At 49.4% G+C, this 21,955-nt stretch overlaps 3 protein-coding genes across 5 annotated transcripts; 2 read left to right on the forward strand and 1 right to left on the reverse strand.

Moving 5' to 3' along the window:
* The first annotated feature begins 2,277 nt into the window (after positions 1-2,277).
* On the forward strand, positions 2,278-6,036 carry LOC120655828. 3 transcript variants are annotated; one of them, XM_039933790.1, is made up of 2 exons: positions 2,278-2,489; positions 3,269-6,036. In XM_039933790.1, the coding sequence occupies exon 2, from the start codon at positions 3,402-3,404 to the stop codon at positions 5,583-5,585; it is 2,184 nt and encodes a 727-aa protein (XP_039789724.1). In that variant the 5' UTR covers positions 2,278-2,489; positions 3,269-3,401; the 3' UTR covers positions 5,586-6,036. The 3 variants fall into 3 exon arrangements, with proteins under 3 accessions (XP_039789724.1, XP_039789727.1, XP_039789725.1); XM_039933793.1 differs by having other exon boundaries at positions 2,366-2,825; XM_039933791.1 differs by lacking the exon at positions 2,278-2,489 and adding an exon at positions 2,913-3,151.
* Positions 6,037-7,304: 1,268 nt separating this feature from the next.
* Positions 7,305-18,732, reverse strand: LOC120655832 (U6 snRNA-associated Sm-like protein LSm6). The gene is made up of 3 exons (XM_039933796.1): positions 18,536-18,732; positions 7,703-7,816; positions 7,305-7,630 (listed from the first exon to the last, which is right to left on the reverse strand). Exons 1-3 carry the CDS (start codon positions 18,642-18,644, stop codon positions 7,584-7,586), a joined length of 270 nt encoding a protein of 89 aa, XP_039789730.1. The 5' UTR covers positions 18,645-18,732; the 3' UTR covers positions 7,305-7,583.
* A 343-nt stretch (positions 18,733-19,075) lies between these two features.
* LOC120655833 (acetolactate synthase 1, chloroplastic) lies at positions 19,076-21,364 on the forward strand. Its single transcript, XM_039933797.1, has one exon. It carries the CDS (start codon positions 19,126-19,128, stop codon positions 21,049-21,051), a length of 1,926 nt encoding a protein of 641 aa, XP_039789731.1. The 5' UTR covers positions 19,076-19,125; the 3' UTR covers positions 21,052-21,364.
* The last annotated feature ends 591 nt before the right edge of the window (positions 21,365-21,955 follow it).

Below are 21,955 nucleotides of genomic sequence, written 5' to 3' on the forward strand. Positions count from 1 at the left end.
GATTCTTGAACTGAAAGTCTGAAACTAGTCACTTCTTGCGAGCATAATAGCTCAGACCGAGCATAATAGCTCAGACCGAGGAGCCGTATGTTTCTTGGTTCTCTTGTGCTGGCTTGTAAAATTCAGACAGTTTGTTCACCCCCTCCTAAGTCTCTACTATTTCGCAGCCTCCAGGACCTGCATGCATTCTTAGAGCAAATACCCTGAGAACAGAGTGATAGTGCTGATGTTATGACTGTGCTGGGTTTGTTTTCATCGTTTATTAGATGAATGAATGCCTCGTCTGTTGCATTGTGAACTGATGCAGAGGTTCCCAGCCATTAAGTTTCTGAAAAACTGCACTGGCATTTGTCTCGGTACGTACTGGCAAAGGATCACTTGCAATAGATCTCTTCATCTCTTGCTGTGCAAACATTTCACATCTTGGTTCAACCTTGGGTTAATAACTTGGTTTATCCTTAATAAAGGACGGGATATCTTTTTTTTAAACGGGATATCCTTATGTTCAGCTGTTTGAGTACCCAGGCCAGCTACTGATCCAGCCAACATTCAGAGTTTCAGAACACAAAACCAGTGAAGCATACCAGGACCACTGTTGTGTCGATCTGCTGCTGCCAGTGCAGCCATCGCTAAAACTACATGTGAATTCTTCAACTGAATGAATGGAGCTCGAAGAGCATTCCCAGTTGCTCACTGCGTTCAGAGCTTGGGCCAACAACTTTTCTCCTGTTTTGCTTGCTCCACTCCACTGGCCTCAACTCTGAACATCCCGGTCGGCGCATCCGCGCATGCATTACTTCCGCAACTGAAAAACGCATCATCGATGCCCTGGAGCCACCCAGCACTGTTTTTTTTTCATCTCACGGTGCAGATGCTGGAACGGTGGAACATTTTTCCTTGTCATCATCTAAGAAACTACTTAGCATTTTATCTTCGTCGTGTGTGCGGCATTCAAGATCATTTCAGAAGTGCGGAGCCCGCTTCTAATCACTGCAGATTCTGAAAGACCGAACAGAACAATGCTTGCCATCCTACGCTACGATGCAAACGGCAGCTTCTAGACAGCCACACTGGCTTCCAAGATTCACTTGCAGGTTGCAAGGATCCAGTGGAATCTGTTGGTATCTGGAGGCCGAGGAATCTGTTGTTCTGAACATCCAGCTACCAGCTCCCGCTCGAAACAAGAACAGATGCCATGACCTTCTTAGGAGTCAGAAAAGGGTCCTGAACACATAAGTTCATTCAGACATTCAGTCATTAGCAGTACCATCCTATTTGTAATGAACTAGTAACAGTGTCTATCAGGGTTAGCAGCAGCTGGATTAAGCATGGCAGTGGTTTCCAGCACTATCATCATCAGTGCAGCATCAGTCCGTTTTACTACATGACAGTACAAGGGACGCCGGAAAAGGTCAATGATGACACTGCTGCTGCTGTAGATGGGGAAGGTACTTATCGATGAGAAAACATGGGAGGTGGGTCCCACGGTGTGCAAAAAGGATTTCTGGCACGCGTACACGTACGCAACCACACAGGCGTACTCAGAGGGACTTTTCCTGTTTGGGGGCCGAGATTTTTACCCCCGCTGTGAAATGGCCGGAATACCCTCTGGTTTAGCTAACCGCGAGCCCGTGACTGAGGGTTACCGTCCAGGCTGGCGTCGCTTCACCGGAAATGGACCGAATAAAGTGCCGTATACGTACGCTCGTATACGGTGTACAAATGTGATGTACGCTTTGTTGTGTATGCTGTGGACCCACTGCTGGGATATTTATGATCCCCACTTTCTTTCACATGCCGGTGCTCTCCCCTGTGTTAACATCGCACCTCCAGCCTATAATTATAAGTCCTTTTTTAAAAAAAATTAGAATTAAATTAAAATACGCGTCGTCCAGCATCTGAATTTGTTTTAATACTGCACTTATTCCAGGTGGTGAAATGACAGAGATGTCCCTGTACCGCTCCGAACCATAGTTAAGTTCGGGGGCACCAAGGAAGATTAGGCAGTGTTTAGTTGTCAAATTTTTCTTTACAATACCCGTCACATCAAATTTTTAAACACATGCATAAAATATTAAATATAGTTAGAAAAAATAACTAATTACACAGTATAACTGATTCCTACGAGATAAATATAATGATATTAATTAATTTATGATTAGATATTAATTATCAAATAACAACAAAACGTGCTACAATATCCAAATCCAAATTTTTTCACCATCTAAACACCTCCTTAGTTCAAAACTTGCAGAGGAGCAAAATGGATTATTTTTTTTAACTCCTACCCTGCAGCAAGTGACCTACTTTTTCTTCCTACAAGTACCCCTCAGCACCAATTATTTTTCGGCGAGTTTGACTGGGTGTTTGAGAAAAAGAAAAGAATATTTTGAGCCCCCGGATAAATTCGGGGGGAAATACAATTTTGGAGGTGCTCGTGGCTTCGAATCTCCGCCAATTCGCGCATCTCCTCCCACAGATTGCCGCAGGTACTTCCGCTATCCGTTCCTCTCCTCCTCAGCTCCCGATCGAGCTGCGCTTTGCGGCCTGCGGCGGCGTGTAGTGCCAGATCGAGCCTTTTTCGTCGGGGGAGGCGTGACCTGCTTCGGGAGCACAGCTGCACATCTCACTCCCAAACCACACCGGCGCCGCCGCCGATCCTCCCTCTCCCGAGGATAACACATCTCCAGGCGCGCTTCTTGCGGCCGAGCTGCCGGCCGGCGGCGCGCTTCCTGCGGCTGAGCGGGCTGTGGCCTGCTGCTGCCGGGCGGCCCAGGAGTTTTTCCACTGCCCCTGCTGCCGGTGCCCCGGGGGGCGGCAAGCTGGTAGGCTTCCCTCTCCCCCGTCGCCCCACTCTCTCAGTTCTAGATTTGGCCGGCGGAACACCAAATCGCGCTCGTACCGCAGGCGGCATCGATGGGGGAAGATCCGGGTGCGGGGTCGTGCAGCCACGCGCCAGGGGAGGCGTCTATGGGACGACGGCTCCCGCTCCCTCTCCTAGGTCGGATGAGGGTGCCGTTGGAGCACGTTTTCTGCGTTTCGGCCATCAAACCTAGGAAAGGGGTTCGGATAAGGGTTTTTGTTGGAGTTGCTCTTAGGTTTGAGATGCTGTGGTTTTGTGAAGGAAAACTCGAATCATTCGTGAGGAAAGGTTGGGGTTCTAGCTGTCCTGCGCCGCGAGTCACATTTTAGTGCAAATTTTAGTGGCTGATGCTTCATTTCTTGCGTCTGTTCTAGGACATTCCTGATGCTGTCCCTTTTCGTGCAGATCTTGCCGCGGTAATTCACACAGCTACTGGATTGATTCAAGTGTATTAAGTTCTTGCACAGTGGTTGGTCTTGGACTCTTCTGTTCCTGCTCAAGAGTCAAGACCAACCTGACTGCTGGCCTGAAGTCAAAGATGAGTGCAGACCCAAGTACCCAAGATTCGATGGAGGAGGAAGCCCTCAAAGCAAAGCTTGCAGCAGAGCGCAAGTTCCATGCACGGAACATCAAGGGTGCCCGGAGGTCAGCGATCAAGGCACATGACCTGTGTCCAACACTTGAGGGCATATCCCAGATGATCACGACGCTTGACGTTCACCTTGCGTCTGAGTCGAAGATTGATGGGGAGAGTGATTGGTACAGGATACTGTCTCTCACTGCCTGGGCTGATGAGGAGGAGGTGAAGAAACAGTACAGAAAGCTAGCTCTCCAGTTGCACCCAGACAAGAACAAGTCGGTTGGTGCAGAGGCTGCCTTCAAACTTATCTCGGAAGCATGGAGTGTGTTGTCTGACAAGAGCAAGAAGATGCTGTATGATCAGAAGAGGAGAGATCATTCAGCAACGAATGGCACCAATGGATTGTACGCTTATGATACGAAGGCCAATAAGAGAGCACGGAAAAATGCTGCAGCTGCTGCTTCAGCCGCAGTTGAGGCTACTACTCGTCCTGCAGGGGCTGACACATTCTGGACATCATGCAACCGCTGTAGGATGCAGTATGAGTACTTGAGAATTTATCTGAACCACAACCTTCTGTGCCCAAACTGTCACCATGCATTCATGGCTGTTGAAACTGGATTTCCCAGCAATGGAACCAGTACGTCATTCACCTGGACGACAAAGGCGCAGCAGCAAAAGAACCACACTACTGTTGATCATTCATATCAGTCAGCAAGCAGAACCTCAAGCTTTCCAGGCACAGGACATGGAGCATACCAACAAGAGAATACTTATGAGTCGTACGATAGCCAAAGTTTCCAGTTCAATCAGTACCCCAAGACAACAGGTGCTGCTGCTGCAAATGGTCACAGGACACAGATCTTAGAGAAATCAAAAAGAAAACATGAGGAGAACTACATATACAATTACTTTTCAAGTGGCAATGAGTATCCATCAGGGTGCGGAAGGCATTCAAAGAGGAGGCGGAATATTAATAATGGATATGCCTATGCTTCTGTGGACTGTGATGGGGAGACTCTGGCTGCAACTGCAGCTATGACTGTGATTGCTGATGCAGGAAGGGTTAATGGTACACCAGGGGAAAAGTTTAGATCTGCAGTAAGTGGAAGAAAAGCTAATGTCTTGAGAGAGATATTCCAACTTGACACCCGAGCTCTTCTTCTCGAGAAAGCCAAGGCAGCAGTTCGTGAAAAATTACAAGGCTTGAATATTTTATCTTCTAGTCGGTTTGCAGAGAAAAGGAAAGCAGATAGAAGAGAGAAGCATGTCGACAACGATGTAAAGGTTAATGGCATCTACCCTGACAATCCAATCAACAAATTTGAGAAATACAGCTCAAAAGATGCAGATGTCGGGATTCCTGCAACTGATGAACTGAATCCAGAACCCAAGCGTGTACCTGTATCTATAGATGTCCCTGACCCAGATTTTCATGATTTCGACAAAGATCGCACAGAAAGAGCTTTTGGCAATGATCAGGTGTGGGCTACATACGATAGTGAAGATGGCATGCCTCGCCTATATGCAATGGTACAGAAAGTTATATCAATGAAACCTTTCAGGATCCGAATGAGTTTCCTCAATTCTAAGTCCAACAGTGAACTGGCACCAATAAAATGGATCGCCTCAGGTTTCACAAAGACATGTGGTGATTTTAGGGTTGGAAGATACCACATTACTGAAACAGTCAACATCTTTTCCCACAGAGTTAGCTGGAGTAAAGGTCCTCGGGGAATTATCAGGATTATTCCGAAGAAAGGTGATACATGGGCCGTGTACCAGAACTGGTCTTCTGATTGGAATGAGCTTACACCAGATGATGTGATATACAAATATGAGATAGTAGAAGTGATTGATGATTTCACTGAAGAGCAAGGTGTGAATGTCATTCCATTGTTGAAGGTAGCCGGTTTCAAAGCGGTGTTCCACAGGCACACTGGCCCGGATGTGGTTAGGAGAATACCAAAGGAAGAGCTTTTCCGTTTCTCACATCGTGTTCCCTCTCGTCTGCTCACTGGGGAAGAAAAAAATAATGCTCCAAAAGGTTGCCATGAGTTGGACCCTGCTGCTACTCCAGTCGACCTTCTTAAGGTTATTGCGGATGTTAAGGAGGATACTGCGCCGGGAAGTTCAGATTAGAACTCTTAGCTTCTTGGAACCTGCAACTACTAGCATGCATGCACTTCACTGAACATGACCTGTCAGCATCATTTCACTTGTCACAATGTCATCGAACTTCTGGCTGACGAGGACTATACTCAAGGTCAAATATTTAATGTTGAAGGCCTTTGACTGTTCCCACCTAATTAGGCATTTCTAACATTTAGTTGTATTGTAATATTGTCGCATAGAGTAAACAATTATCGGGATGCCACTTATTGTGATGAGGCCTGTTCTCAAATGATGGCAGGCCTCATGACTTTGTGAGAGGTAGGTGTCAATCAGGATTCTCCTGTATGGATATGCTGCTAGGCTAAGAGCGTAATTTGAGACTGCTGCCAGACTTTATTCTGTACCAGCACTCATTTACTTGCTATGTTGTATTTTCCTTAATCCATAGTATTGTCCTTATGATTGGCGTATTCAGTCATTTTGATTACTTGCTCCCATTTACACAAGTACAATATTTACGTGCTGACAAAATCATGCAAATGGCGTTAAGTTGGATTGGAGAAACAAAGGCAAAAATAAATTTTACTCATTTCCAATTGTTGCCATCGCTCTGCTGCTTTTTAGCTGTTATGTCCTTCCACTTTGCAAATCTTGTTATCGAAAACAGTAAGGGCATGTTTGGAAGCCTTGTAATTTATCCGCCTGTAGTTTGCACATTACAAAATGTTTGCAGTGCCCCCCAAAGTGTACACGTTAGTGTGGAGGCAAGACTGTATATCATTATGGAATAAATGGTTTCCAGAGATGCTCCGATATGGTGGAAGAATATGTGAACGGGTGTCGCAAATGGTTTGTTCTTTGTACCCTTGTCAAATTTAGTTTTACAACCCTTGTATAGTTGTATGCAGGTGCAACTTACATTGCTATATTGTTGGCATTAGATTGTTACAATCTATTATTACCAAACTGGATATTATCTTGCAATTGCAAGCAATAACAAACATGCCAGAGCAAAACACTAACACCATAATTCTAAGCTGAAACACCATCGTATGTACATCACGGTCTGGTATAATCCTTCTAATGCTACAATTGCTCCCACGTCCATCAGGGTCTGGTACGTACAAGCCTTCTAACTCTAGTTGTTCATACTTCATACAATCATACGCTGTTAACAGTCAGCCAACATCAGTTACTATATTTAAGGGTGGAAATGGATATTTATTCGAATGTCAGATTTTTGGTCATTTTTCTTCGATTATGGACAAATAAGATATAGAATTTACTATGTAAATTCATAGTCTTGTATTTAACATTGACCTTGTAAAGATTCATAAAAACTAAACCTCAAATTTATCATATATATTCTCAAATAATAGATATAAAAATTCGAATACGGATTGGATACGGATTTAGATGTTTTTCACCTTTTTAATTGTAGGGAGCAAATAATGCATAAAAAAATCTATACAAAATTTTATTCTTACGTGTAATAATATGCTTGATAATATAAAAAAGGATTAGCATAAAATTTCAAGCATATCTATTTTAAAATATCAAATTTGTTCTGAGAATTCGGATGTCTATATTAAACAAGCCACCTAAAGTGGCAACTAAAAGGAGTAACTAAAGTGAGTAAACTAAATGCTGCACTCAAAGCAGGATCAGCAGATATGTGTAATTGACTGATACCTCACGTCCCTCATCGAGATCCAACAATGATAATGATGTCTGCTTATTTCTCAGTTAGCCAAAGATCAATGATGTCTTTTTGATTCACAAAAATATTTGAGATAGCAGACATTTCAGTTTATGACACCAGAGTCTTATCTGTATCTCTACAGGTCGAATTACCACCACATATCTTGAGTGCAAAATATGTGGACAGAGTTCCAAGCTGCTAACATTAACATCAAGCATAGCTGTCGCCTGTCAGTACAACTGGAAAAGAATGTAATACATAAAATTCACTCATAATCGGTCGAGTTGCAAGACTGGCACTGAAGATCTTAACAGTTTCACCTCTCACGAACCGTCTGTAAGGGTACGCTTGGATGTACTGATGTACAATACTGTATTCAGAAGACCAATATCAGAGTTTGCACAACATATATCTCAGAATATCAATATGGCACAATGCATACCATTGTTTCCTCTTATGAATGCGTCACCATATTTGTTCTTTAGCTGACCATTCACATACTCTTCAGTTTGCTCCATCGCGATGTTCATGTATCCATCAAGACAAGCCAGAATACCTGATTTGGATAAGAAAAGCTCCATTAGTGTCTTTGAACAAGCAATTAGTTTAACCAAATTCGTTTTTATTTTAATTTATCCACAATTAAAAGTAGAAGCAGTGACAGATTTATTCTTCAGCATCTATGTGTTGGCCCTCATCCATAAACGCGAGCATTACGTGTCGGCCACCATGAATATCCAAATAGGAGAAACTGGAAATGAATCTTCCAGCAAATTCAGCACTATGTGACATAATGGACATACTAGGAACATGACACCAGTCACACCACAACTTCTGTAGACATATCACATATGGACTCAGATTGTGTGACTTGCCCATGCCATGTCAAGCTGTGACATTCGGCAAATCCAGATCCTCGAAAACGAATCCGACGCCTCTCCGCCGGCAGCCCACAGAAATCCGTTTTCGACGCAGGTCGCGCCCAAATCCACCGTTGGCGGCTCCGTTTCAGCAAGAAGTGCGCCAAATCAGGGGACCCGCGCGCTGGCTCCAATCCCCGACTAGCTGCGCACACCAGGCGCCCAGAGAGGGCAGACCGCCGCCGCCCGCCCGTCGCTGCCGCGGGACGGCACCCGTCGCCGCCGCAGGAGGCCGCCGGCACATCGCCTGTTGCGGGGCGGGGGGCATCGACCCTGCCGCGCGTGAAGGCCAGTGATCGGCGCCGGGCCTGCATTGGTGCGGAGGCGGGCGTGGAGGAGCGAGGTGGCCACTGGGGCTCCACGCGTCTGGTGGTCTCCTCATCTCCGGTCGCGGCGGCAGGGCCCAGCAGCCTCCCAACACCGGCGGCCGTGCTCGCACCTCGCTACATCAGGGCCAGCGCAGCCACCTTGATGCACTCGGTGGCCTCCCGCAGCGGCCCGCCTCTCCCAGCACCGGCGGCACGCCTCCACCTGCGCGAGGGCGCGCCTCCGCGGGCGGCGGCAGGGCTGGCGCGCCTGCCTCCCAGGCTTCGGAGATATGCCATCCCTCAAAGAGGTTCGGAGATTTGCCATTATGAAACGCGACGCACCCGCTGGAATGCCATCCGAGGGTCTTTACCATTTTTTCTTCCTCTATTGCCCCTGCCCCTCTCCTTTTTCTGTTTGCTGCGGACGGAACGGGGCGGCCGAAACGGATCGAGCGCCACCGCTTGTCACTCGTCCGCTCCCCAAGGCGACCGCCGGCCCCGAGCGTGTCCGACGCCGAGGCCGCCACTCGCGCGGAGCCCACCACCCGTCAAGCGCGCATCTGCCTCCGAGCTCTCCTCCCTTGCTCGCCGGCGAGCCCAACCCCCGCGCCGCCCAACTGATAGCCTCCATGGCCGAACTTGCTGTCCTCCATGTCCGGCCTTGGGGGCGTCGCTGCCGTGCTGGACTCCATGGCCACCATGGGGGAGAACGGCGGGGAGGTTCCATAGTTGGGTGGCCAAGCCGACCTGGGGCCAGCCATGGCGAGCGGGCCGCAGGCCGCGAGGGTTTGCAGCAAAGGCCTGCAGCTTAGGCGGCGTGGGGGGTGAGGGCCGTGTGGGGAGGGGGGCTCGCCGTGGGGGGCTCGCCGGTGCGCGCCGCCTGGAATCGAGATGAGCAGGGGAGCGCTCCAAGTAGGGAGGCGGTGCAGAACATGAGCAGGGAGACGGAGCCGAGCAGCGCAGGGAAGCGTGGGGACTCGCCGTGGGGGGCTCGCCTGAGATGTGTGTGCCGCCGGGGGAGCCGGAAGAGGATCGAGCGCCTGCTCCGTTCTGGTATGCTCTGTTCCGTCCTAGGGAAGGAAAAAGAAAGGGGCAGGGGTAGATGAGGAAGAAAAAAGGGTTAAGACCCTCGGATGGCATTCCAGCGGGTGTGACATGTATCATAATGGCAAATCTCCGAAGCCCATTTGAGGAATGGCATACCTCCGAAGCCCACTTCCGACGATGGCCAGAATCCAAAAAGCTCCCTGCGGCGGTGCTCCGGCGGACTCTCGGCGGCGGTGGTGGGGGACCAGTCGCGGGCTCCTCTAATCGTGGCGGGACACGGCGGGATTGGGAGGCTGCCGACCGCGCGGAGGATTTTGGGGGCGCCGTCCGTCTGTTATGGTCAAAACAGGGTTAGAAGGGGTCCAGACTCGACCAGCTGTTGGATTCGATTTGAAGCGTCTAGATCCACCGAATGTCACAGCTTAACATGCTATAGGCATGTCACCCAATCTGAGTCCATCACATATGTTCTGCTTTATTTCAAAAGTTCTCCAAGACAACGAAATTAACATAGGGTGGATACTCACCCCAGGTACACAGGCATGTAGTAACATGAGTCAACAGCAGAATCAGAGCATCCTTATTTTCATTTGAAGGTGGAAATACGAAGAATATGTATTATCATAATAACATGCTGCTTATATTTGAAGAGAAGTGTTAAACAAAATATACATTGTAGGGACTACACACAATAATTATGAAGAGTATGATACTGTACAATGCATGTTAACCATTACTCAAGAATATAAACATATGGTAACCATGCATTGAGATCCACTAACAGCAGCGAACCTTATATGCTCACATTCCGATACGGATAATATAACAAACAAACAAACAAATCTTTGTGATTCCATTTTGGGGATATTCATTTTGTATGGTTATATGTCACAATCCGATATGGACAATTTAACAAACAAAACAAATAGTTTTGATTCCAATCTGTCAGATTTTTTATACATGCAACCTAGTTGCCAGTTGTAGCACAAATCCTAAAGCATGATCAAACGTATAGACATCTGACAGATTTGGTACCAAAAATATCTGTCAACAGAAAAATAGCAAAAGTTGTCTAGTTCATTTTCCTCGGTGAAAGATACATAATTGAACAAATGGTTAGACAATCCCTTATGGCCTTATCTACCCTTTTCTGGTAAAGAAAGTCTTCAATTTCACTCTAAAGTAGGTGGTAGAGTAGCCCAAAGAGCACCTTCCATGAAAACTGAAAAGGAAGGCCTAATAAGAGTTTGGATTAATATACACTAGATTATATGTTTGCAACCGGGGTTTTGCAGGCTAATGCTAATCGGTAATTTAATATCCATTACAGGGGACGCAATATTCAAGTGAAAAACATATCAAAGATCGCAAATAAAAAGTTTTAACCATATGTGACTACCGAAAATCACAACTCTTGCAGGAACAATGCACTTCTCCACAGCTCTATTGTCCCCTGAATCATACTCCTTAATAGAGCACCACACAATTTTCTCCAGAGCCCGCACGAATCGTCTACTGATATACAAGTTAATTTTAGAGTTAAATATAACAGCGGCCCTTGAACTTGTCCCGAGGTGTCATTTAGGTCCACGAACTTGCAAAATCAAAATCTAGCACCCTGAACTTGTTAAGTTATGCCACTTAGGTCCATACCCCTTGACGGGGCGCCTAATGGCATGAATATATACAAAAAAAGACCTCCAAATTTGTCATCTTCTCCTCTTCGGTCCCAGACGTCGGCGGCGGGACCTTGCTCCTCCCAGCGCGCCACCTCGGGCGCCATGAACGCAGGTGCGCCGACCTCGCGGGCTCCCGCACCAGACAAGCTCACCTTCCTGCTCGTGCACCTCCCACGTAGCGGCGCCGAGGCCCCCGCCATGACGAGCAAACGTCAGGGAGCGCAGCGGATGGCCCCGGCGGCAGCGGCGGCGCGGAAGCCGAGGCAGGGGAGGACGTGCGGCGAGCGGAGCGGAGAGGATGGCCCCTCGCACCGCAGCAGTTCCGCCCCGGCGGCAGGGCAGGGGGACGGTGGTGCTCCCGGCGGACTCCTGCGGCGGCGGTCCCGACTGGAGACGAGCAATGTTGGCCGAGGCGGGCCGGCCGGAGGCTAGCGGCATGCACGAGCCACAAGCGCGCGGGAGCACAGCGAGCGCGAGGTGTGCGGAGGGGCTCTCGCAGTGGTGTGTGTTCGGGCCAAGGCATCTGGCGGCAGCGCACACAGGTGGGCTTCGCGCGGCAGCGTGCAGGCTCGATCCCGCGGCGCCACGCGCGTGGGCTAGGGGCCCTGCCGCAGAAGGCCGCCGGGACTACCATTGCCACTGCTGCCCCATCGCCTGCCCTGCTATGGCGCCGCCGCCGGGCGGCTGCGCTAGGTCGGGGCCGGGGCCCTGCCCTGCCGCCATGACCGGAGGCGCATGGACGCGGCCGGCCACCGGGCCTGACGCGCGCGCAGGTGGAGGCGGGCGGCCCGCCGATGCTAGGAGGCCGCCAGGACCAGAGAGGAGAAGACGACATATTTGTAGGGTTTTTTTGCATGTATTCATGCCATCAGGCGCCCTGTGAAGGGGTATGGACCTAAGTGGCACAACTTAGCAAGTTTAGGGTGCCAGATTTCGATTTTGCGAGTTCGTGAACCTAAGTGGCACCTCAAGACAAGTTCGAGGACCGCTAATGTATTTAACTCTTAATTTTACTAGGATTGAAATTTTTATAGTAGATCACAACACCATCCATGAGTTTGAACTGGTAAACTAATCCATCATGCTACAAGACAGTACAGTACAGGACATGACTATACGTATAACCAAATACAGGCCCTAAATTCCTGCAGGGGACTTGTTCAAAAACCAAACCTACAGAGGCACATCTTTGGGCTTAACGTAGCTGATTAGACCATGCGTCAAGATCACTTAAGCCGGACCAAAAATCGTAGCTGATTAGACCATGCGTCAAGATCACTTAAGCCGGACCAAAAATCTCAGGGAGTCAGGGGATCACAAGTATCATATTTTATTCCGGTTGTCTCGCTCCGTCAAGCACAAGTTATCCTTTTTTTTTTTGAAACAGAGCACAAGTTATCTTAAGGAACAACGAGCAAAAATCACCCCGCTGTTCTAGACCACCTAATATTGCAAAGCTCAGACCTATCGCCAGCTGAACACAAGAAAGGGCCTAAATTTACCATGAAAATTAAGAACGTATAGAGTTAAACAAGCATGGCTGTGCCTCCCGCGGTAGGGTTTGCAACATTGCTTTGCAGATGCGACTGAAGGGGAGGGAACAGGCCGGAGGGCCGGAGTGTAACAACCCGTGGCCGCCGGCGATCGCCGTGGCGTGAGAAGATCACAGATAACATGCGAGATAGGCGAGAGGGGCGGGCGATGAACCCTGAACCCCGAGCTCAACTTGTTTCTCAAGAAGATCGAAAACATGTCTTCGTTACAGAGCAGCTCCGGCTATATGCGCGGGCTTGAGACACTGACCGCTTGGGTCCACCAGAACATTACCAAATGAAATAAACACAACGCTAACTAGTGACATGTCGACGACGCCTTGCCAGTTGCCGCCTCCACCGTAGTGTGCGTGACACCTCCCCCGGCCGAAGAAGTTGCTTGTCCCCAAGCAACAGCATCTGGAAACCGCCCCTTGACGACGTTGAAATCTTCCCAGGTTGCCGATGCTGCGGGTAGATTGCTCCACTGCACAAGAACTTGAGGTACTGCATGGTTACCTTTCTTTACAAGACGGCGGTCCAACACCCGTTCAGGTTCCAGATCCTGGGAACTGAGATCTACCAGCTTGGGCAACTCAGAGTACACAGGTGAGTAGTTAGGAGTAAAGGGTTTAAGCTGGGAAACATGGAATACCGGATGGATGAGGCTGTGGTCAGGCAAAGCCAAACGATATGCTGTTGCCCCAATGCGCTCAGTGACTGCAAAAGGGCCAAAAAACTTGAATGCAAGCTTGGGATATGGTCGACTTGCCACGGACTGTTGCACATATGGTTGCAGTTTCAGTAACACTTGCTCACCCACTTGAAATTGACGATCAGAACGCTGTCTGTCAGCCTGCAACTTCATCCTGTTCTGAGCAGCAGCCAAGTGTTCTTTGAGAGCGGTTAACTGAGTCTCACGAGTCAACAAGAAGTCTGAAGCTGAGGAAGACTGATCAGCAGAGACTGGGAGCATTGTGCCAAGTTCAGCATCATAACCATATAAGGCCTTAAAAGGGGAACAGCCCAGGGAAGTGTGATAGTTGGAATTGTACCATAGTTCAGCGAGTGGTAACCAGGACTTCCATTGCTTGGGTGTGTCATTGACTGCACATCGCAAATACATCTCTAAACATTGATTGACCCGCTCTGTCTGGCCATCCGTCTGTGGGTGGTAAGCCGAGCTCATCAACAACTTGGTGTCCACGAGAGAAAACAAAGCACGCCAAAAAGCACTAGTAAAAATCTTGTCTCTATCAGATACTATTGATTTTGGAAAGCCATGTAGCTTGACTACATTATCCAAGACCAGTTTAGCCACGGACTGTGCTGTGAAAGGATGTTTAAGTGGAAGAAAGTGGCCATATTTGGTAAACCTGTCAATCACCACCAAAATGGTATTGCTGCCATCAGAAAGAGGAAGTCCCTCAACAAAATCCATGGACCAATCTCTCCAAGCTCCTTGAGGTATTGGCAGTGGTTGTAGGAGTCCAGCAGGATGAGTCAGCTCATGTTTGGCCTGTTGACAAATTTGGCATTGTTTTACATATTGTTCCACATCCCTTTTTATACCTTTCCAGTGAAAAAGTTGCTTCAGTCTGTGGTATGTGGCCTTGCCCCCTGAATGACCCCCAATGGCAGAAGAATGAATAGCTGCTATCAGTTTAGTTTGCAAGGCTGAATTGCTGTCAATCCATACTTTGGATTTGTACTTGATCAACCCTTGCTCCAGTGTGTAACCTTCCTCATCTGGGCTATGCACTACAAGTCTAGTCAGAATAGACTGAGCTTTAGGATCTGTAACATTAGAATTTAGAACCTCCTGGATCCAAATGGGTTGCACCTCAGATATAGCCTGTAGGGACAACAAGTGCCCAACCCTGGACAAAGCATCAGCTGCCAGATTTTCTTTCCCTTTTCTATAAACCACTCTAAATTGTAAGCCCATCAATCTGGTCATTGCCTTCCTTTGCATATCAGAGTGAAGGTTTTGCTCACATAGATAAGAAAGGCTCTTGTGGTCTGTTCTGATTAGAAATTCTTGTCTTTGCAAGTAGGGTCTCCATTTTTCTACAGCCATGATTAACGCCAAGAATTCCTTCTCATAAATAAACAGCTTCTGATGGGCAGGCCCCAATGCCTTACTCAGGAAAGCTACATGCTGATCTTTTTGCATCAAAACAGCTCCCACCCCTACCTCAGAAGCATCAGTCTCCACCACAAAAGGAATACTGAAGTCAGGCAATAACAACACTGGAGTGGTGGACATGGCAGTTTTGAGACTGTCAAAAGCATGTTGAGCTTCAGTTGTCCAACAGAACTGCTTTTTCTTAAGCAACTGTGTCAATGGTTTGGCAATTAATCCATAGTGCTTGACAAACTTTCTATAATATCCTGTCAGCCCTAGGAAGCCCCTTAATTCAGTGACTGTAGTTGGGGTGGGCCACTGCAGCATAGCTGCTGTTTTGGAGGGGTCTGTGGCTACCCCTTTATCAGAAATAATGTGGCCAAGATACTCTAGTTGATGCTGGGCAAAAGAACATTTGCTTCTTTTCATATACAATTTGTGCTCCCTGAGTTTGGATAGTACTTGAGTCAGATGAGTTACATGAGCTTCCAAGGTGGGACTGTAAACCAATATGTCATCCAGAAAAATCAAGACAAACTTTCTCAAGAATGGGCCCAAAATGTCATTCATGATGCATTGAAATGTTGCTGGTGCATTGGTGAGGCCAAAAGGCATGACTCTGAACTCAAAATGGCCATGGTGTGTCTTAAAAGCTGTTTTGTGCTCCTCTCCTCGTTTCATCCTCACCTGGTGATAACCAGACCTCATGTCTAACTTAGAAAAATAACTGGTGCCAGCTAATTCATCCAATATCTCATCCACTAGTGGTATAGGAAACCTATTCTTAATAGTGATGTCATTGAGTCTTCTATAATCTACACAAAACCTCCAACTTCCATCTTTCTTTTGGACTAACAACACTGGAGATGCATAGGGACTAGTACTAGGTGTGATAAGGCCAGCAGCAAGAAGTTCTCGAACTTGTCTCTCTATTTCATCTTTGTATAAAGGAGAATACCTATATGGCCTTGAATTGACTGGGACAGCTTGAGGAAGAATAGGAATGGCATGGTCATATGGTCGCTCTGGAGGGAGACCTGTTGGCTCTGCAAACACATCTTGATATTCTGCTAATAAGTTCTGCACTGGTTCAGGAATATGTTCAGGAGAACCATCAGATGGCAATATATCCACAGAAGCAAGAGCCCAAACATCATTGCCCACCAGCCATTTGTGCAGTCTATCCACTGGTAACTCCTGTAGGGACATATCCATCGGTTTGACCCCTTGCAAAGTAATAGACAAGCCTTTATGTGTAAAAGACATAGTCTTAGTGTCCCAATGATGAGTAATAGGGCTATTTGCACTCAGCCAATCAAAACCCAAAATAGCATCATAAGCAGGCATATCTAATACCCTCATGGGAGTGACAAAAGAATACCCCTGGATCCACCATTCTAGTCCTGGAACAAACTTATCAAAAATCAGAATGTCCCCATTAGCCACTCTAACCTGTTTGGGAGGTGCTGAGACAGGTACTATGCCCACTTTCTGAAGAAATGTAGAGCTGACAAAAGAGTGGGAACTACCACTATCTACCAATAGTAAGAATACCTTGTCTAGAGATCTCAACTTCATAGCATCACCATGTTCTGTACCAGCCAAAGCATTCAGGGATAAAGTACAAAATTCTTCAGCTAGAGCATCCTCTATCTCTAATTGTTTCAAGACTTCATCAGTTAAAGTGACATCCAAGTCATTAAGAACCAGAGCATTGACCTGAGGCTTTGGTCTTTTTGTACACTTAGCAGCATGGGAAGGGTCATAAGGCTCTCGACAGTAGAAGCACAGATTGTTTGCTCTGCAGTAATCTCTCAACTGTCTCTCTCTGGTCAGGTGAGGTGTGGATACAGGTGCTTTTTGATCATACTTGGGAGGAGTGGAATTGGTTTGCCGAAAGGAATGAGATGATTTGTGCCCGTGGTTTCTGGTCTTGTCCTGTATAGTTTCCTGTATCTTTGCCAACATCACTGCCTTTTCTATGGTGCCTGGGACTTGCCCTTGAACTGGATAACGAATTTCTGGCTTTAAGCCTTTGATGAACTGAGAAACAAAATAGGTATCACCCATACCCAAATCATGCATAGCCACTTGATATTGTAGGGCTTCAAATTCAGAGACATATTCTTCCACTGTACCAGTCTGTTGGAGCTCCAGCAATTCATCTATTGCATGTTGATAATCATAAGCACCAAACTTCAGTTCTACTGCTTTCATGAGTTCCTTCCATGTGCCTAGACCATGCTTAAATTTGTACACCTGCAGCCATTTTTCTGCATTGTCATCCATATGCAGAGAAGCTGCAGTAGCCCACATGGATTCTGGAATATTCATCAGTTTGAAGTAATCCTGACACTTGTCCTTCCAAATTCGTGGATTCTTTCCATTAAAACGAGGGAAATTCATCTTCGGTGCAAACCCTTTTGTTGAGGAACGATCAGGTGGAGGGTCGCGGTGTGAAGCAAAAGGATTACGACCATGAGACGCAACCCGAGAGGGGCTAGAATTGCGTGGCCGGAATGGTGGAACAGTGGAAGTTTCTGAAGAAGTGGTGCTCCCCTGAATCTCCTCTTCAGTGCGCATCTGCCTGATGGTTAACTGCGCAACCGCGTGCCCTGTGGTCTCCATTTGCTTGGCTAATGTCTGCTGATCCTTGATCATCTGGTCCAACACCGACGCTGAGATGTCAACCTTGGCTTCCAATTTGTGTTGCATACGGTCCACCTCTTCTACCTTGGCAAACAACAGATCAAAATTCTCGGCAATACTATCCCAGCGTTCCTTATCCAGTGTTGCCTGTTCTTCCATAGCAGTCAACAGAATCTGGGTCTGAGCGGAAGGCTTAGGGGGAGCCGTGGTGTCTGCACCTCAAGCAAGCGGACACGATCCGAGTTGACGAAACCTCTGGAACCACACGAGGTCCAAATCGAGTCGCACAAGCCGAAGGAATTCAGCAAACACTCACCGGAATCCCCGAGCGTGCGCCGAAATGTTCGATGCCGCGCCTGTCCGCGAAACCCAAGCGATCTCCACCACCGGAATGGGAGTGAGATCTGCCGCAAATCCCCCAACTCGACCCGGTCGCGAACGCCAACCAAGGACAAGTGCGGTCCCCCACTACAACCTAAGCGGCGCGATAGAACGGCGGTGGTCGACGGCGCCGGAAAGGGCTAACCGGCGATTTGCGGTGGCCGACGCCGACTGGAAGTCGGTGGTCGGGGCGGGGACGCCGGATTCGGAGTAAATCGCGGCGGAGCAGGTCGAGGTCGCCGGAATGGCTTCTCAGACCGAGGAAAGGGGATCGGTGGAGATGAACGGGGCGGAAGTGGCTGAGGAACTCTGAATCTGATACCAACTGTGACAACCCGTGGCCGCCGGCGATCGCCGTGGCGTGAGAAGATCACAGATAACACGCGAGATAGGCGAGAGGGGCGGGCGATGAACCCTGAACCCCGAGCTCAACTTGTTTCTCAAGAAGATCGAAAACATGTCTTCGTTACAGAGCAGCTCCGGCTATATGCGCGAGCTTGAGACACTGACCGCTTGGGTCCACCAGAACATTACCAAATGAAATAAACACAACGCTTACTAGTGACATGTCGACGACACCTTGCCAGTTGCCGCCTCCACCGTAGTGTGCGTGACACGGAGGTGAGCTGACCTCGGTAGTCGACGCCGGAGTTGAGCTTGACGACGACGGGCAAGCCCCTGATGGACTTGAGGAAGTCCGACGGCGTCTTCACCGCCCCGCCGCCGCCGCTGCTGCTCATCTTGCGCGCTGTGGTGTGATTGGTGTCCCTCCGCGTTCGCGGATCGCGGGCGGCGGATGCGAGAACCCGTTTGGTCCCTGGATCCCTTCCTTCCTGCCGACCTTGCTCGGTCCACCCGTCTGGGACCCACATGCCAGTTGGAGCAGTACGCGACAACCACCCGCCCACACGGCCAGTCCAAATCGCTTTTTACTCACGGGCGGTCTACCGAAGCACCTTTCTAACGGACGCCGACACGTCGGTCCCACGTCGGCATGCCCCACCGATCAGCGTGTAGGTAGCTTACACACGGCTACGGGCGTCGCCGTCGCTTTCCGACTCTCCCCATCCCATCTGAGCCACACATCACCCACGCGCACAATGCACAAAGCAGACACGCCCCCGCCCGGCCGCCCCCGCCCCCACGCCCAGCACATACCACCCCCTCCGTGCCACCCGCCCCCAAACCCTCGCCGCCACCTCCGAGACAGCCGCCACCACCATGGCCACGACCGCCGGCGCCACCGCGGCCGCCGCGCTGACCGGCGCCACCACCGCCGCCGCGCCGAGGCCGAGGCGCAGTGCGCACCTCCCGTCCGCCCGGCGCGCCGCGCCCATCCGGTGCTCCGCGGCGTCGCCCGCGCCGGCGCCGGCCTCGGCCGCCCCCGCCACCCCGCTCCGGCCGTGGGGCCCCACCGAGCCCCGCAAGGGCGCCGACATCCTCGTCGAGGCCCTCGAGCGCTGCGGCGTCCGCGACGTCTTCGCCTACCCCGGCGGCGCGTCCATGGAGATCCACCAGGCGCTCACCCGCTCCCCCGTCATCGCCAACCACCTCTTCCGCCACGAGCAGGGGGAGGCCTTCGCCGCCTCCGGGTTCGCGCGCTCCTCCGGCCGCGTCGGCGTCTGCGTCGCCACCTCGGGCCCCGGCGCCACCAACCTCGTCTCCGCGCTCGCCGACGCGCTGCTCGACTCCGTCCCCATGGTCGCCATCACGGGCCAGGTGCCCCGCCGCATGATCGGCACCGACGCCTTCCAGGAGACGCCCATCGTGGAGGTCACCCGCTCCATCACCAAGCACAACTACCTGGTCCTCGACATCGACGACATCCCGCGCGTCGTGCAGGAGGCCTTCTTCCTCGCCTCCTCTGGACGCCCGGGACCGGTGCTCGTTGACATCCCCAAGGACATCCAGCAGCAGATGGCCGTGCCCGTCTGGGACACGCCCATGCGTCTGCCGGGGTACATTGCGCGCCTGCCCAAGCCTCCTGCAACTGAACTGCTTGAGCAGGTGCTGCGTCTTGTTGGTGAGTCACGGCGCCCTGTTCTTTATGTTGGTGGTGGCTGTGCTGCATCTGGCGAGGAGTTGCGCCGGTTTGTGGAGATGACTGGAATTCCAGTGACAACTACTCTGATGGGTCTCGGCAACTTCCCCAGTGATGACCCGCTGTCTCTGCGAATGCTTGGTATGCATGGTACCGTGTATGCAAATTATGCAGTGGATAAGGCCGACCTGTTGCTTGCATTTGGTGTGCGGTTCGATGATCGTGTGACAGGCAAAATTGAGGCTTTTGCAAGCAGGGCTAAAATTGTGCACATTGACATTGATCCGGCTGAGATTGGTAAGAACAAGCAGCCACATGTGTCCATTTGTGCAGATGTCAAGCTTGCTTTGCAGGGCATGAATGCTCTGCTGGAAGGAAATACATCAAAGAAGAGTTTTGACTTCGGCTCATGGCACGATGAGTTGGATCAGCAGAAGAGGGAATTCCCCCTGGGTTACAAAACTTTTGATGAGGAGATCCAGCCACAGTATGCTATCCAGGTTCTGGATGAGCTGACAAAAGGGGAGGCCATTATTGCCACCGGAGTTGGGCAGCACCAGATGTGGGCGGCACAGTACTACACTTACAAGCGGCCAAGGCAGTGGTTGTCTTCAGCTGGTCTTGGTGCTATGGGATTTGGTTTGCCGGCTGCTGCTGGTGCTGCTGTGGCCAACCCTGGTGTCACAGTTGTTGACATCGATGGGGATGGCAGCTTCCTCATGAACATTCAGGAGTTGGCTATGATCCGCATTGAGAACCTCCCAGTGAAGGTATTCGTGCTAAACAACCAGCACCTGGGGATGGTGGTGCAGTGGGAGGACAGGTTCTACAAGGCCAACCGAGCACACACATACTTGGGGAACCCAGAGAATGAGAGTGAGATATATCCAGATTTCGTGACGATTGCCAAAGGGTTCAACATTCCAGCAGTCCGTGTGACAAAGAAGAGCGAAGTCCGTGCAGCAATCAAGAAGATGCTTGAGACTCCAGGGCCGTATCTGTTGGATATCATCGTCCCGCACCAGGAACATGTGTTGCCTATGATCCCGAGCGGTGGTGCTTTCAAGGACATGATCCTGGATGGCGATGGCAGGACCGTGTATTGATCCGAATTTCAGGGAGCGCCACCCTTGCCTTTCTTTGACATGAGTATGAGCTAGTACAAGAGTGATGTCTTATCTATGTGATGTTCTCCTCTGTTCTGTTTGTTCCTAGGGCGTCAACTCTGGACAACATCATTCTCTAATGTGCTTGTCTGATGTACTCTGGTATGGTAATCTTAAGTAGCTTCCGACCTTCTAGTTGTGTAGTCTGTTTTTTTCGTTTATGCAGGCATATGCGCCATAAGAGATCATGTAAGTGCCTTTTGCTGCATGCCAATAAGGTAATAAGCGCTGCTATGCAGTGGGTTCTGAATTCTGTTCTGTTGCCAACTAGTCCTTGCTTTTGTTCTTGCCCCTTGTTTAGTTCTCTTCAAAATTCCAAAACTTTACAATATTCCACATCATATCGAATCTTTGAACGCATGCATGCAGTGTTTTAAAGGCGGTAAGACGAGGCGAGGCGAGCTGGGTACGCCTGGACGCCTAGGCGACAAGGCGGCGCCTTTAAAACACTGAATGCATGAAGTATTAAGTGTAGCTAAACAAAATAACTAATTACACAATTTGTCTATAATTTAGGTGATGAATCTTTTGAATCTAGTTAATCCATGACCAGATAATAATTACTAAATATAATTTACCGCTTCTCTTTTATGCATCTAAACAAGGGCTTGGTTTCTTTGGCTTCTCTTTTATGCATCTAAACAAGGACTTGGTTTCTTTCCCTTATTTTTTATGGTTCTCCTATAGTTTGACTTTCTATGGAAGGACCTTTCCATCCGGCCCAGGGAGAGTTTGGGACTCTAGATTTGGCCCCGTATTTTTGCCCGAGATAAGGAAGCCAGCAGGTAGCACCAACATCTGGCTGATCTCATCTGAGATGATGCTTAGGTGAGGCCGTGCGGGT

This window comes from Panicum virgatum, chromosome 1N (genome assembly GCF_016808335.1).
Source record: "Panicum virgatum strain AP13 chromosome 1N, P.virgatum_v5, whole genome shotgun sequence".
NCBI lineage: Eukaryota > Viridiplantae > Streptophyta > Magnoliopsida > Poales > Poaceae > Panicum > Panicum virgatum.

Bases quoted from the DNA above. Each gene is read 5' to 3' on its own strand.
- LOC120655828 (XM_039933790.1), top strand. From the start codon at position 3,402: ATGAGTGCAGACCCAAGTACCCAAGATTCGATGGAGGAGGAAGCCCTC.
- LOC120655832 (XM_039933796.1), bottom strand. From the start codon at position 18,644: ATGAGCAGCAGCGGCGGCGGCGGGGCGGTGAAGACGCCGTCGGACTTC. The intron at 7,817-18,535 runs GTCAGCTCACCT...TATCCAAATCAG, and splicing joins CTCCGGCGTCGACTACCGAG to GTATTCTGGCTTGTCTTGAT. The intron at 7,631-7,702 runs GTATGCATTGTG...TTCTGAATACAG, and splicing joins ATTCATAAGAGGAAACAATG to TATTGTACATCAGTACATCC.
- LOC120655833 (XM_039933797.1), top strand. From the start codon at position 19,126: ATGGCCACGACCGCCGGCGCCACCGCGGCCGCCGCGCTGACCGGCGCC.